The 17,602-nt window shown below is 41.3% G+C and overlaps 1 protein-coding gene across 1 annotated transcript in view; it reads right to left on the bottom strand.

Moving 5' to 3' along the window:
- The window catches only part of slc9a2 (solute carrier family 9 member 2), a 93,547-nt gene that overhangs the window by 30,096 nt on the left and 45,849 nt on the right, over positions 1-17,602 (bottom strand). Inside the window, exons 4-5 of the mRNA XM_043691732.1 lie at positions 5,108-5,325; positions 3,388-3,590 (exon numbers count right to left, since the gene is read on the bottom strand). Of these exons, the coding sequence (XP_043547667.1) occupies positions 3,388-3,590; positions 5,108-5,325 (421 nt within the window). The remainder of the gene's footprint in view (positions 1-3,387; positions 3,591-5,107; positions 5,326-17,602) is intronic.

The raw sequence follows: 17,602 nt of genomic DNA, 5'->3' as shown, positions 1-17,602 counted from the left end.
CTCGTCCAGGTGATGAATTGATCTGTGGTTTCCAAGAGCCATAAATGGGCAGTTACAGCTGAATTTCTAGTTGAAATCCACCACCACAAATTTAGCATAAATTAGCAATCGTGTAGAAAACAACTGGAATATTGTTTTTTTGTGCATCACAATTTTACACGGTCAAAAGCATTTGAGAGGATGTACATGAGATTCACTAGAATGGTAACAGGGATGAGGTATTTTAATATTTGTTCATGGAATATGGGTATTGGTGACTTGGCCAGCATTTATTACCCATTCCTAATTGTCCTGGGGAAAAATGATGGTAAGTCACTTCTTGAATTGCTGCAATCTTTGAGGTGTAGAATGCCTACTGCTTTTTGGAAAGGAGTTCCAGAATTTTGACCTGACAAAGACAGAACAGCAATATATTCCAAGTCAAGATGATGTTGGAGAGGAACTTGCAGGTGGTGTTCTCACGTGCCTGTTGCCCTTATCGTTATAGGTTGTAGCAGTCACATGTATGGAAGATACTGTTAAAGGAGCCTCAGTGAGTCATTGCAGTGCATCTTGTAAATGGCTCATACTGCTTCCACTGTGCACGGATGGGAAAACAGAGTGAATGTTGAAGGTGGTAGATGGTGTGCCAATCACGCAAGCTGCTTTATTCTGGATGGTTTTAAGCTTTTGAGTGTTATTGCAGCCATCAAGCAAGTGGAAAATATTGCACTGGACTCCTGACTTGAGCCTTGCACATGGTAGACAGGCATGGGGGGAGCAAAGGGACAGTCACTCACTGCAGCATTCTTAGAATTTGACCTGCTCTTGTAATCACAGCATTTATATTGTTGGTACAGATCAGTTTCTGATCAATCTCCAGGATGTTGATAGTGGGAAATTAAGCAATGGTAATGGCATTGAGTGCAAAGGAAAAGTAATCAGAATCTCTCAGAGATGGTGATTGCCACAACACGTGTGGCACAAATGTTACTTGTCACTTGTCAACCTAAGCCAGATATTGTCCAGGTCCAGCTGCATATCGACACGAACTGTATCAGTATCTAAGGAGTCATGAATGGATTGAATATTTTTCACTTATAATTATGCATCACCATTCTGACCGTATAATGGAAGAAAAGGTTTCTGATGAAGCAGCTGAAGATTGTTGGGCCTAGGTAACTACTCTGAGGAACTCATGTAGAGATGTCCTGATGCGGAGATGACTGACCTCCAACAACTATCTTCCTTTGTATTACGTATGACTCTATAAAGATTTTTCAACTCATTCCCATTGACACCAGTATTACACAGGGCTCCTTGAATGTCGTACTCTGCCTAATGGTGCCTTGATTCAAGGGGAGTCACAATTATGGTGCTGGAAAAGCACAGCAGGTCAGGCGGCATCTGAGGTGCAGGACAATTGAAGCAGGAAGGGCTCTGATGAAGGGCTTATGCCCGAAATATCGATTCTCCTACTCTTCGGATGCTGCCTGACCTGCTGCGCTTGTGCAGCACCACATTCTTGACTCTGATCCCAACATCTGCAGTCCCCACTTTCTTCCAGTTGATTCAAGTGGAGTCATTCTCACTCCCTTCTTGGGTTCAGTTTTTTTTTTAAAGTCCACATTTGTACTAAGGCTGTAATGAGTCCAAGAGTTGAGTTGCCCCAGTACAGCTTGAACTGAGCATCAGTGAGCAAGTTATTCCTTTGCAAATGCTCCTTGACAGTATTGTTGACCACTTCTTCCAACATTTGCTGTTGATCAAGAATAAGGGGTTAGGACAATTCTAACCTGGTCAATCCCCCTCTTATTGTGGACATAACATAAATGGGCTGTTTTTCATGTTGTCAGATCGATGTCAGTGTTGTAACTGTACTGGAATAGCTTGGAGAGGGGCCCAGCTAGTCCTTCTACCAATACCATCATGGGCAGATGCATCTGGAATAGTAGGCTAGTTGAGGTCGAAGGCAAGACGATGTTTCCCTTTTGTTGGCTCCCTGACCACTTGCTGCAGACCCTGTTTAACAGCTATGTTCTTTAAGACATGGCCTGCTTTGTCAGTTGCAATGCTACTGAGTCACTCCTGGTGATAAGCACAAAAGTTCCCCACTCAAAGTACTGCTTCCTCCAGTTGGTCTAACTCTCTACCAACTGTGTATCACTGTGTCCCCACCACTAGTGGGTCTGCCCAGCCAGTGGAGCAGGATGGTAATGGTGATATAAAGGCAAAGTACTGCAGATGCTAAAAATCCAAAACAAACACAGAGAATGTTGAGAAACTCAGCAGGTCTAGCAGCATCTGAGAAGAGGGCAACATAATTAATGTTCCAAGTCCAGTAATGATTTCTTCACGTTATGGTGATGTCTGTAAGGCACAATTCGGAGAGTATGACTACATCAGGCTGTTCCTTCACTATTTAATGAAATGCATGTTAATAAGAAGGACTTTACAGGATTGACAGGATTGGGTTTGCTGTTGTCATTTCCAGTGCTGTCAGGTTTCCGTCCTCTCTTTGGCTTTATTAGCAGTTTGGTACAACTGAGTGGCTTCTTAAGTCATTTCAGAGGGCAGTTAAGCATCAGCCTTGTCGCTAAGAGTTGGAGGTCACATGTGGATCAGAATGGGTAAGGAGGAATATCTCATTTTCTAAAAGGACATTAGTGAAAATTAATTGTTATTGAAGCAGTCCTCCTTATGACAGAGGAGTGAGGGACATAGCATGTAATTGAGAAGGCGGATGAATCCCACTTAGAACCTTGGGGAATACCAGTTAATAGGAGTATCCTGTAGTTACAGGTAGACAAATAATGGAACTAGGTTAGAGTAGTACCACACTGCTGGATTATATTGGAGAGGCATTGGAAGACAGTGCAGTCAACTCTGTCAAAGCCTGCAGACTGCTCAAAAAGGATAGCGAGGGATGGTTTTCCTTAGATCAAGGTTACAAATTATATTCTTTGTAACTTGGGAAGGTACTTATGTTTGTTACTAACTGGAATGAAAGATTTCACCAAACAATACACTTGAAAAAATAAATAACATTTAGACATCAGATTGTCTAAAACAACTACAATAAGAGTTGGCCAAAATGGTTTATGAAAGCCAAATCGTAACAGAATTTTATGTCCAATTGAGAACTTGAAGTACTTCTCCAGCCCTCTCTACATTCAAGGAAAATTCAAATCTCTAACTCAGAGTCTTCGTGAATAGACTTTGCAAAAAAGCATGCAATTTAAATAAACTCAATATTTTGAAGCTGGTCAATTATTGCACATTAAGGACTTGTAATAAAGTTGTTATTGTATTAATAAGCATATTGATAACTAAGTTCTAATTTCAAGTGGAGAACAAAGTTTTGTAACAGATATTTCAACAACCAAGACATAAGTAGATAGTTTTAACCTGAATAAACACAGTGAAGAATATGACCACGATGGTTGATGTGATGAACAAATGCTTTCGAGGAAAGATATGAGAAGGAAGCAGGAACACAAGCGAGAAGCAAATTGCCCCGCGCAGCCCTCCATAGGCAATGATAAATTGATCCTTGCGGGTGATAATCAATTTCCGAAATCTGTTAATGATCTGCGTTAGCACAATAACACCTGAAATTAAAAAGGAATTGGTTAAAAATTGGCAACCATGTATATCTATCAAAGGGTGATATCACTCGCTAATGGTCTTCTTTGAAACTACATGCAAATCACTGGCATACAAGCCCATTGTTATTTGTATTGTCCTTTCCCAAACAAGGTTTGCTCAATGTTTCTATAAAGAGCTGAACACAATGAAATTGCAGATTGCTCTGGCCTATACAAGACAAAATTAATTGATGTTATTCACAGTGCATCCACAAGACAGCGGAGAGACCAGCTTTGTTATATAGTGAATAGAACTTGGGCAAAATCAAGACGAATACATATATGTAAATCTAACAAAGGTGAGAACATCCTTGTATTTGGCTTCAGTGCACTGGACACTGCAAAACTAAACAACGTTCCACAAAGGAGGATGGGCCAAAATCAGGGCTGTAAGAGGTGCTCCTTTTCTGAGGTCTTTTCAGTGTTGGGGCTCATTTCTTCAAATTCTAGGGGCAGTAACTACTTTTTTATATGCTGTTGCATTGTTCGGGAATTTTGGGAAAAATAAAATCAAAACAACAGCACTTTAAAATGGAAGAAAAGAGGCAAAGCAGTGATGACGAGGCAATTGAAACAAGCAGAGAAGTAAACCTGCACAGCTGTCTGACCCAGCAGTGAACCCTCACTGCTGACTGCCTCTGCTGTTTGGTTTCAAGTATCTCTGGACATAGGAGTTCATCTAAGAAAAATAAATAAACAGCAAAGATCATGTTGCAGCTGTACAGGATGTTGGTTAGACCACTTTTGGAATACTGCATGCAACTCTGTCTCCCTGCCATAGGGAAGGATATTGTGAAATGTGAAAGGGTTAAAAAAAGATGTACAAGGATGTTGCCAGGGTTGGAGGGTTTGAGCTACAGAGAAACGCTGAATAGGCTGGGGCTGTTTTCCCTGGAGTGTCGGAGGATGAGGGGTGACCTTATAGAGGTTCATAAAATCATGAGGGGAATGGATAGGATAAATAGACAAAGTCTCTTCCCTAGGGTGGGGTAGTCCAAAACTAGAGGGCATAGGTTTAGCATAAGGGGAAAGATTCAAAAGGGACTTAAGGGACAACTTTTTCATGCAGAGAATGGCTTATGTATGGAATGAGCTACCAAAGGAAGTGGTTGAGACCAGCAGAATTACAATTTTTAAAAGGCATCTAGATGTGTGTATGAATAGGAAAAGTTCAGAGCGATATGGACCAAATGCTGGCAAATGGGACTAGATTTATTTAGGATACCTGGTTGGCATGGACAAATTGGACTAAAGGGTCTTTTTCCATGCCAAACACTCTCTGACTCAATGTAAAATATTTATAAGTACGCACAGTTTTCCTTGCATTGATTTACATTAAATAACCACATTCTTTCACAATCATACCTGTTCTTCCTATACTCAAACTCAAATATTCTTATTTATGTGCGTAAAGCCAAAAAGTAAAAACTCCTGCACACAGACTGACAATCTAAAGGTTTAGAAAATGAACAATTGTTTACCTAGTGCTCGCCAAATCAAACAGAACAATAGAGTGAAGCAAACAAATGCCCAATTCCATTCGTGGGTATTCGTAATTGTTGATACACCAAGGAAGATGAATATAAGAGTTTCACTGACACTACTCCACATCTTCATGAAATACTTGATCGTGGTGCTAGATTTCATTGAAATATTTTCTTCCACATAGTACTTCATGCTCATTGAGCAGGCTATCAATCTGAAGAGGAAGGATTTTATTAATTCGTTTTCAAATAATATCACACAGGCATCAACTCTGGAGATAGCTTCTTCTAAGGCGATGACGACCTATCCCCTTCCCATTTAATGACAGATTTTCTCAGCCCCAGTAATTTGACAGATACAAATCACAATTTTCATGTTGCACTACTCCATGTACAATTTAAGACTTCTTTCTACAGAGTGACATCAACAATGTAGACTCAGTTCCTGCATATGTTGAGCTTACCTCGAAGGACTTTCCTGCTCCACCTTCCAATTTACTTGAGGTGTGGTGCCCCTCAGATTAAACCACCAGCAGCTGACTCTCTGTAATGCGAACACAGTCCTATGGTCTGGTAGGACAACAGAGACTTTACTTACTTACTTCGTGCTGAGCTGGCTAATTGTAGCCTAAGGTGCTGCAGAAGAAATGGAATTGGAAAGATTTTCTATGGACTTGGTTTGACTTTTAAAATCAATTCCAATTTTCAGATGAGGCATATGTTTTAAATTAATAGTTTGAATTTAAAATTTAATACAACATATCTCTTTCCTTTTAATTTTGTTTCATCTGTACCACCTTTGCAGATTTTGACCCGGTACACAACAAGCATCAAATGCATTCATCTCAGTTATGATGTCCAGTCATTTCATAACATTTGTGTCATGACGTAACCATAGCAAGAGTCTCCAAATTATTTCTGGAAGTTATAGTTGTGCCACACATGATGACTTTCCTTTTTTTTCTCTCCACAATTCAAGAATCACCTGCTTTTGCACCAGTTGCTAAGATAGTCAGCCTAATTTTACTTATTCTGAAGTAGTTTACCTTTTCCTCCTAACAGCCTTTCAAGTATCAAGAGTTCGATAAAACAATGAATGCAATTAAGAAAATGGTCATGTGGAGTCAGAATCATGGAGATGTACAGCACAGAAACAGACCCTTCGATCCAACTCATCTATGCCAACCAGATATCCCATATAAATCACTTAAAGCAAAACCTAATGGCTACATAAATGTTATGTTTTGTCATGATTTATCTTTTTTAAAAAATATGCACACTGGTTTTACTTGAAAACAATTTGGCAAGTGTAGTAATTGAAACCAGATGACTGCAGAGAATATGAATCCTATAATTGAGGCTGTAAATGTGGTTCAGTCAGGCAGCCCTGGTTATCATAAAAGAATGAATGTCAAGGATATTGAGGGCTGAATGCCAGAGGCAGTGAGAGGCGGTTCTATTTTCAACTGATTTGTAAATAAAGGGTGAATGGTGATGGGGTGCCAGCCTCTGAAAAGTGCCCCTTGTTCTATTCTCCCTTAAGTTATCCTGCCAATTTACCAGCACAAACTAAGTTCCATTTACCCATCTGTTTGGTCCTACATTGCCACGCAATACCACACAATTCTCAGCCTCATTTTGAAATCCGTTCATGACACCACTCCTTCCCATGTCCCATATATTTGCACTCCATCAACTCTGCTCTTAATTATTCCAAGACTTTAATCATTTCATCATTGTCAGCTAATATAGCAAGAAACGAAACCCTGGAATTTTCCCTCTCAACCTCTCGTGCTCTCTACTTCCACATAAGTGGAATTGTCTGGCCAAGCTTTCTAATCACATGCTGTAACTTTTCAAGTATCGAGATGTCAAATCCTCCAATGAAATTCTGTGGGCATTTTATTACAGCATGAGATAAATACAACATTTTCTTGTTAACTGGAAATGAGATCAAGAAAACAAAGCTGGTTTGGTATCTGACCATGGAAGATTCAAAGCAAGGTTTTTAAGTAAACAAATATACAGTGAACATGGCCTTTATTTTTTACTTTAAGAATTTTATGGGTCTTGTAGAGGCAACACAATTTAAAAGTTGCATTCTCAAACATCTAAGTGTGCTGACTTGAATATTTTCTCCTCCCCTTAAACCCACTTCCAAACCAGCGCTAAATCTGAAACCTAGGTTGATCCTAATGTACAGTCCTTCAGAGAAGATGTTAAACCAAGAACTAATCTACCTTCAGAATTCAATGGAAATTTGTAGAAGGAAAGTGAAGATGTCTGTTGTGTTTGGATCAAAGTTATCCTTTGCCTAACATAAAAACACAATTTGTCAGGCCATTATCACATTGCCTATGGAACTCCGCTGTGCAGAAAATGGCTGCAATGTTTATGCTATGATTGTGATGAAAAAAAAAAGAAATGATTTGGTGTAAAACGTTTTGGGACGCCAAGAGGACATGAAAAGGCATTGTGTAAACCCAAGTCTCTCACTGATACTATTAACGTTGTTTTTCAGATTATTGCTCAGAGAAGAATTTTGCATAAAATGGCTCCCTGTCTTTTCTCTGTGCAGATACACTTAATTTGCTGACTGCCACGTACTATTCTTGTTTCAGATATCCAAGATTTGCAATTTGCCAAGTATCTTATTCAGCTGCAAAGTGTATAAAAATTGTCAATATCAAAAGAACTTCAGTACAAAGAGCTGGAATTCACTGGACAGGACACGTTCCGTTTAGAATATGGTTCATTCAAAAGGAGTTTTCACGCATTAAATAGCTGGTCCCCCACAGGTGGATGAAATTTTAAAAAATTGTCTCCTTTAGACACACAGGCCCACCCGTGTCAATAACAGAAAACTGCAAGTCATGGGAAACATAGGAAAATGTCCTTGCTTACAAAAACATGTTTCCTGGCACAATGGTTGTTGCTGTGCTACAGACAAAATGTCATTTAAAGTTATCTTACCCAAGACTGACCATATTTGGGTAGATTTAGCTGAATATGACTTAGTAAGGTATCAAACTCCTACAGAGCTTTTGGATGGTTTACATGTGGTAAGCCAATATGTTTTTTTAAAAAGCAGTTAATTCTCCACAATGGACAGATTTTGCATCATCTGTGGGAGCAGCAGGTCGAATAACCACATACCTTTCTTGTTCTACACTCTTGCTCTGAATTATAAGCTAAGTTGTTGCAGAGGAAAAGGTGTACGTTAGCAGTTTTTACCACCCATGGATCTCGTAGCATCTTTATCTTTCAAATGGGTACGCGAGGAAAAAAATATTGTTAATGTGTTGTTTTGCTCCTAATAACGCAGAAAAATTTTCACTGAAAAATACTTAAACTAATAAATGAATTACAGAGTATTTTCTTTATCAACAAGCATTACAATTTTCAGTGCAGGCATAGCTCAGAATGAGGTACAAACTTGATGAAACTACCACAAGATTACCTGTTTTTTAAACAGCAGAAGCAACATTCTACAGCAGATTCTGCCACATCTAGTTATTAATCAAGTGGACAACTAAACAACAGGATAAAGTGATGGTTGCTGCATGAATTTTTCTTTCCTCAATGATAGGGAAGCTCAGCCTATTAGTGCAAAAGACATTCCTGACACTGCTTCCATACCAGAAATGCTAAGTGAATGACCCAGCTCAGCTTCCTTCTGAGCTCCAGAGCAACATGAATACAAAGTTCGGCCAACTACACTCACTCCTAGTAATATTAAGGAACGGAATAAGGGCACTGGATAGGGAAAAAGGCTATGCGTCTCAACATGTATGTAGTGTCAAACACTTTGTCAAAAAAAATTCCTGGATATGGGCAACAATGCAAAGCATTTGTTTTACACCACAATTGTCTCTGAGAGGGTGATGATGATGACCTGCCTTCTTAGAACCAGTTCATTACAGTACGGTTGAGAGAATTCCAGGATTTTGACCCAGTGACAATGAAGGAATAGCAATAGATTTCTAAGTCAGGATAGTATGAGACGATAGTAGAGAGAGTGTGGTGCTGGAAAAGCACAGCAGGTCAGTCAGCATCCGAGAAGCTTCAGATAAAGGGCTTCCGCATGAAACATCGATTCTCCTGCTCCTCGAATGCTACCTGACCTGCTGTGCTTTTCCAGCACCACACTCTCAACTCTGATCTCCAGCCCTCACTTTCTACTAATGAGACTACAGTGGAACTTGCAAGAGGCTATATTCAAATCAAAGAAGCAGGCCATTCAGCCCATTGAGTTCACACTACCCCTCCAGACAGTATCCCACCCAGACCCATCCCCCTACCCTATTCCTGTAACTCTGCATTTCCCATGAATAACCCACCTAGCTTGCACGTCCCCGCGCATTCTGGGCAATTTAGCATGGCCAATCCATCTAACCTGCTCATCGTTGGACTGTGGGAGGAAACCAGAGCGCTCAGAGGAAACCTGCACAAACACAGGGAGGATGTACAAACTCCACCCAGTCACTTGAGGCTGGAATTGAACCCGGGTCCCTGGCACTATGAGGCAGCAGTGCTAACCACAGAACCATTGTGCCACCCACATGTTTTACACTCACTTGTTTTGTCTAGATTTGGAGATGCCGGTGTTGGACTGGGGTGTACAAAGTTAAAAAATCTCACAACACCAGGTTATAGTCGAACAGGTTTAATTGGAAGCACACTAGCTTTCAGAGCGACGCTCCTTCATCAGGTGATAGTGGAGGGCTCGATCGTAACACAGAATTTATAGCAAAAATTTACAGTGTGATGTAACTGAAATTTTACATTGAAAAACTGATTATCTGTTAAGCCTTTCATCTGTTAGAATACAGTGATAGTTTCACTTCTTTCATGTGTACTTCCAATTAACCCTGTTGGACCATAATCTGTTGTTGTGATTTTTAACTTTGTTTTTTCTAGATTCAATAGCTGCAAAATTGGAAGTTGCTGTTGAAGTAGCCTGGACAAATTGAACCATGTGAATGTACAAACTGCTGTCACACTGCAGTACTGTACTGATAGAGGGAATGAGTGTGTGTGTAAAGGTGACCAATGATGCAGCATTTACATGTGCAGCTTTTTCCTGGATGATGTCAAGACAGCATGGTTGAAGCTGGACTCATCTACATAAAACAGAGGGCATTCCATCACATCCCAGACTTGTATATTTGGGAGAACGGATGGGTCTGGGGAGTCAGTCGGTGAGTTTCTTGTCACAGAATTTCTGGTCAATGCAACTCCACCCCTCCCCCAACAGCCCCATCTCCCCAGGATGTTGATAGTAGTGGATTCAGCAATGGCAACGTTACTGAATGTCAAGTTAGGATCGTCATTGTTGTGCACTGTGTTGCCAATAATATCCATCGTTGTTTTACACTTACTTGCCAATAATACTCATCAGCCCAAATCTAAATCTTGTTCAGGTATTGCTACATGTGGCATGAACTACTTAATTACCTGAACACTTTGCAAACATCAGTGCACATTATCAGATGGGAAGGTCTTTGACTAAGCAGCTGCAAGTGACAGAACCTAGGACAATGAACTGAGTAACCAGGGCTGTTGTGGCACACACACTGGCAGTGCACCTACCCCTGGACCTAGAGGCTGGACCCACCTGCTCCAGAGATGTGCAATAATAACATCTCTGAACAGATTAATTGTAAAAGTAGGTTAAATAAAAAGTAATCAATTGGAGAACGCGTGCTGGTGGTTAATACATGAAAAAAAATAGTATGGGTGGTTCAGTGGTGGAGAAAAGAAACAAATCAGTTGTATGCAACAACACTCCTGGATATAAAAATGTAAAGTGAGGAACTCCGACAGTGAAGACCAGGTTCTGAAATGATTGACCTCTAACAATCATTATTATCTTCCTTTATGCTTCGTATGATTCAAGCCACTGCAGGAGAGCACCTGATTGCTGTCGACTTTGATTACTGAGGATCATTGATGCTCTGCTCAGTCAAACAATACTTTAATATCAACAGCAATCACTCTCTATTAAATTCTACTTGATTCATAAATACTGACTATGTATACATAGTTGGATCAGGCACAACTCAGCACCTCATTGTTATAAATTAAGAGTTCAGAAATCTTAAGTAAAAGTGTCCCATACCCTCAAAACACACAAGAACAACTGACCCACTGCCACTGGCCCACCTTCTCCCAGTAGCCTCCTACAGTAGTCTCCCCCCCACCCTGTACCTCCGGGGGATATGTTCCAGGACCTACCGCAGAAGTCTGAAACCACAGATAGTACTGAACCCACTCATTCAAACGGGAATGTTACCACCTCCCCGGCAGCCCCCTGGCTCCTGGTTCGGGAATGTTTCATGTAATATTTCCTAGTGAAACTGCGGAAGCTGATTTTGCAGATACAGCAGTCGCCCTGTACATTTTCCTTCGTAGAAAGCAATCTAAAGCCTCTACTTAATTGGTCTATGCCACATTCGCAAGCAGAACAGTCCAGATCCTAACCACCTGCTGCATAAAAAGCTTTCTTGTGTTACCATTGGCAAACAAAACAAAAATCATGTTAAATATATGCCCTCTTGCCTTAGATACATCCAACAAGGGGAAAAATAAAGATTATCCTCATATCTGTTCTGCCTGGATCCCACACAATTTTGAAAGCACAGATACCTGTCTTCAATATGTTTGTTAAGTCCACATGATAGTGAGAAACAGTTACATAGAAATACTGAAGATAGGAGCTAGGAGAGACCATTTGGCCCTTCGAGCCTGCTCCACCATTCATCATGATCATAGCTGATTGTCCAACTCAATAGTCTAATCCTGCTTTCTCCCCATAACCTTTGATCCCATTTGGCCTACATACTATATCTAGCTGTCTCTTGAATACATTCAATGTTTTGACATCAACTACTTCATGTGGTAATGAATTCCACAGCCTCACCATTCTCTGAGTGAAGAAATGTCTCTTCATCTCTATCCTAAACGGTCCACCCTGAATCCTCAGACTGTGACCCCTGGTTTTGGACACACCCACAATCGGGAACATCCTCCCTGCATCTACCCTGCCTCGTCCCGATAGAATTTTATAAGTCTCTAAGATCACCCCTCATTCATCTGAACTCCAGTGAAAACAATCCTAACCTAGTCAATCTCTCCTCATAAGTCAATCCCACCATCCCCAGAATCATCCTGGTAAACCTTCACTGCACTCCCTCGAGAGCAAGAGTGTCCTTCCTCAGAAAAGGAGACCAAAACTGCATACAATATTCTAGGTGTGACCTCATCAAGGCCCTGTTTAACTGCACCAACACATCCCTGCCACTGGAAACCTCTCGCAATGAAGACCAATATACTGTTTGCCTTCTTTCTGCATGCTGCACCTGTTTGCTCACCTTCAGCGACTGCTGCACAAGGACACCCAGGTCCCACTGCATATTCCCCTTTCTCAATTTACAGCCTTTCAGGTAGTAACCTGTATTCTTGTTTGTGCTTCCAAAGTGAATGACCTCACATTTATCCAAATTATACTGCATCAGACATTGATTTGCCCACTCACCCAACCTGTCCAGCTCATGCTGAAGCATCTCTGCATCCTCGTCACAGTTTACCCTCCCAACTTAGTACCATCTGCAAACTTTGAGATGTTACGTTTAGTTCCCTCATTCAAATTATCAATTTATATTATGAAAAGCTAGGGTCCAAGCCCAATCCCTATGGCACTCCCACTATTTACTGTCTACCAATTTGAAAAGGATCTTTGTTTCCTCTCTGCCAACCAGTTTCTATCCACCTCAATACACTTCCCCCAATCTCATGAACTTTAATCTTGCACAATAATCTTTTATGCGGGACTTCGTCAAACGTTGTCTGAAAGTCCAAACAGATCACATCGACTGGCTCGCCCTTGTCAACTCTACTCGTTACATCCTCATAGAATTCCAACAGATTTGTCAAGCATGATCTCCCCTTCATAAATTCATGCTGACTCTGTCTTGATTCTGCCACTGCTTTCTAAATACTCCGATATAAAATCTTTGATAATGGACTTGAGAATTTTTTCCTCATTACCAATGTTAGGCTTGCTGGTCTATAATTCCCTGGTTTCTCTCTACCACCCTGTTTTTCCCCACAGTTGACCAAAATGAACACAGTAGCAGTTACCCAAGCCAGAAACCTAACTGGACCCAACACAGAAATACTCTGACGACAAGAAAACAATAAAGGAATGGCTGTTCTATGGCAAGCGCATCAGCTCTCAACTCCCCTAAACCATGGTAGACTGGTTAGCAAGATTAGATCACACAGAATCCAAAGAGACCTGGCCATTTGGATATAAAATTGGGTTGAAGGTAGGAGACAGAGGGTGGTGTGGGAGAGCTTTTTCCCAGACTGGAGACTTGTGACCAGAGGTGTGCCACAAGGATCAGTGTTAGGTTCCTTGTTTTCTGTCATTTATATAAGTAATGTGGATGTGAATGTCGGAGGATTAGTTAGTAAGTTTGCAGATGACACCAAAGTTGGTGGGATAGCGTACAGTGCAGAAGGTTATGTCAAAGTAGAAGGAGACCTTAATCAGATGGGCTGAGGATTGGCAGACGGATTTGTTTAGATAAATGTGAGCTGTTGGATTTTGGTAAGGCAAAGCAGGGGAGGACTTATACATTTAATGGTCGCATCTTTGGAGTGTTGCCAAACAAAGAGACCTTAGGGTGCAGGTTCATAGTTCCTTGAAAGTGGAATGGTCGGTTGACAGGATAGTGAAAGTGGTGTTCGGTACCATTTTTGGTCACTTCATGAAGTATAAGAGCTGGGAGGTCATGCTGCGGCTGTATAGGTCATTGGTGAGGACCCTTTTGTAATATTGCATTCAATTCTGGACTCCCTTCTTTAAGAGAGATGTTGCTGAACTTGAAAAGAGGCAGAAACAATTTTCAAGGATGTTGCTGGGGTTGGAAACTGGAGCTACAGGGAGAGGCTGAAAAGGCTGGGGCTGTTTTCCCTGGAATGTCCTAGATTGAGGAGCGACTTCATAGGAGGTTTATAAAATCATGAGGGGCATGGATAGGGTGAATAGCTAAGGTCTTTTTCCCAGGGTATGGGAGTTCAAAACTAGAGGGCATGGGTTGAAGGTGAGAGGGGAAAGAGACAAGGACCTGAGGGATAACGTTTTCATGCAGACGGTGTTGCATACATAGAATGAGCTGCCAGATGAAGTGGTGGAAGCTGGCACAATTCCCACATTTAAAAGACATCTGGATGGGTGCATGAATAAAGTCAGAGAGGTGCAGCACAGAAACAGACCCATTGGTCCAACTTGTCCATGCCGATCGGATATCCTAAATTAATCTGGTCCCATTTGCCAGCCCCATATCCCTCTCAACCCATCCTATTCATTTACCCATCCAAATGTCTTTCAAAATGTTGTAATTGTATCAGCCTCCACCACTGCATCTAGCAGCTCATTCCATACATGCACATCCCTCTGCATGAAAAGTTTCCCCTTTTCCCCGCTCACCTTAAACCCACGCTCTCTAGTTCTGGACACCCCCACCCCAGGGAAAAGACCATGTCTATTTACCCTATCCATGCCTCTAATGATTTTATAAACCTCTATAAATGGCACCCTCAGCCTCCAATAGTCCAGGGAAAACAGCCCCAGTCTATTCGACCTCTCTTTATAGCTCAAACCCTTCAACCCTGGCAACATCCTTGCAAAATTTTCCTGAACCCTTTCAGGTTTCACAACATCCTTCCTATAGCAGGGAGACCAGAATTCCATGCAGTATTCCAAAAGTGACCTAAACCCAATGTCCTATACATCCACACATGACCTCCCAACTCCTATACTCAATGCACTGACCAATAATGGCAAGCATACCAAATGCCTTCTTCACTATCCTATCTACCCGCAACTCCACTTTCAGGGAACTATGAACCTGCACTCCAAGGTCTCTTTGTTCTGCAACATTCTCCAGGAGCTTATCATAAAGTATTTAAGTCCTGCCCTGATTTGTATTTCCAAAATGCAGCACTTCACATTCATCTAAACAAAATTCCATCTTCCTTGGCCAATAGTCCCATCTGACCAAGACCCCACTATACTCTGAGGTACCCTTCTTCGCTGTCCACCACATCTCAAATTTTGATGTCATCTGCAAACTTACTAACCACATCTCCAATAGTCATATTCAAATCATTTATATAAAATGACAAAAAGCAGTCGACCCAGCACCGATCCTTGTGGCACACCACTGGTCACCAGCCTTCAAGTCTGAAAAGTTACCCTCAACACCACCCTCTGTCTTCTACTGTCAAGCCAGCTCTATCTAAATAGCTAGTTCTCCCTCTGTTCTATGTGAGCTAATCTTGCTAACCAGTCCACCAGGAGGAACTTTGTTGAACACCTTACTGAAGTCCATACAGATCAAGTCCACTGCTCTGCCCTCATCAATCCTCTTTGCTATTTCTTCAAAAAAAAAAGCTCAAGTTTGTGAGACATGATTTCCCACGCACAAAACGATGTTGACTATCCCTGATCAATCCTTGCCTTTTCAAATACATGTAAATCCTATGATTCCCTCCAACAACTTGTCTACCAGTGATGTCAGACTCGTTGGTCTATAGTTCTCTGGCTTGTCCTAACCACCTTTCTTAAATAGTGGCACCATGTTAGCCACCCTACAGTCTTCCGGCACTTCATCCATGGCTATTAATGATACAAATATCTCAGCAAGGGGCCAAGCAATCACTTCCCTAGCTTTCCAGCATTCTAGGGTACACATGATCAGGTTCTGGGATTTATCGACTTTTATGCTTTTTAAGATGCACAGCATCACCTCTGGAATATGGATATTTTTCCAAGATGTCGCTAATTAATTCCCCTCATTCTCTATCTTCCATAATCCTTTTCCACAGTAAGCATTTATGCAAAATACTGGTTTAGTATTTCCGACATCTCCTGCAGTTATACACATAGGTAGCCATGCTGATCTTTAAGAGGCTCTATTCTCTCTCCCTAGTTACCCTTTTATCCTTGATGTATTTGCAGAATCCTTTTGGATTTTCCTTAACCTATTTGCCAAAGCTATCTCCTGTCCCCTTTTTGCTCTCCTGATTTCCCTCTTAAGTACACTCCTACTGCCTTTATACTCCTCTAGGGATTCACTCAATCTCTGCCGTCAGACTTCACATATGCTTCCTTTTTATTCTTAACTAAAATCTCAATTTCTCTAGTCATCCTGCATTCCCTACCAGCCTTGCCTTTCACCTAACAGGAATATAGTCTCTCGACTCTCATTATCTCATTGTTGAAAGCTTCCCGTTTTCCAGCTGTCCCTTTAGCTGCAAACATCTGCCCTCAACAACTTTTGAAAGTTCTTGCCTAATACTAGCAAAATTGACCTACCTCCAATTTAGAAGTTTAACTTTTAGATCCAGTCTATCCTTTTCAATTACTATTCTAAAATTAATAGCATTACGGTCATTCGTTCCAAAGCACTCCTCCACTGCCACCTCAGTCACCTGCCCTGCCTTATTTCCCAAGAATAGGTCACATTTTCTCTAATAGCTATATTCATAAGAGATTTAGAGGGATATGGGCCAAATCCTGGCAAATGGGACTAGCTTAATTTAGGATATCTGTTCGGCATGGACGAGTTAGACCAAAAGGTCTGTTTCTGTGCTGTACAACTCTAACTCTGTCCACCAATTATTAGGCACAAATCAGGATTGTGATCAAATATTCTTCATTTGTCTGGATTAGTGCAGCTCCAACACTCAAGAAGTGTGACAACATGCAAAATAAAGTATCCTTCTTCATCGGCATCCCATCCACCACCATCAACATTCATTCCCTCCACCATCAATTCTCCCTGGCTGTAGTCTCTACCAGGTTTTATCAACATCATCTTATAATATGTAACATCTGCCACCTGGAAGAACAAAGGCACCAGGTAATTGGAATGAGGTGCAAGAAAGCACCAAGCACACATTTCCTTCCCAATACTTCCCAGACTGATCTGAAAATATATCAATGCTTCATTATTGCGGGGTTGAAATCCTGTAAATTCCCAACAGCAGCAGAGTTTACATCCACAGACTGCAGCGGTTCAATAGGGCAGCTGTCCATCACCTTTTCAGGCACAGCCAGGGATAGTCATTGAATGTTGCCTTTATAAGCAATCCCCACATTTCATTATTCCAGAAAAGACTGACTTTCATCATCCTTCACACAAGCAACACCAATTTCTGCTTAAGAAAGAAACAACAAAACATTTACAACCCAGGAACAGGCCCTTCGGCCCTCCAAGCCTGAGCTGATCCAAATGTACTGTCTAAACCTGTCGGTCAATTCCTAAGCATTTGTATCCCTCTGCTCCCCCCCTACTCATGCATCTGTCCAGACGCATCTTAAATGAATCTACTGTGCCTGCCTCTACCACCTCTTCTGGCAACGCATTCCAAGCACCCATCACCCTCTGAAAAGTTGACGTTTCAGGCAAAAGCCCTTTA

The sequence above is a fragment of the Chiloscyllium plagiosum genome, chromosome 6, assembly GCF_004010195.1.
Source record: "Chiloscyllium plagiosum isolate BGI_BamShark_2017 chromosome 6, ASM401019v2, whole genome shotgun sequence".
Taxonomy (NCBI): domain Eukaryota; kingdom Metazoa; phylum Chordata; class Chondrichthyes; order Orectolobiformes; family Hemiscylliidae; genus Chiloscyllium; species Chiloscyllium plagiosum.
This window is presented reverse-complemented; position numbering and strand designations above follow the sequence as displayed.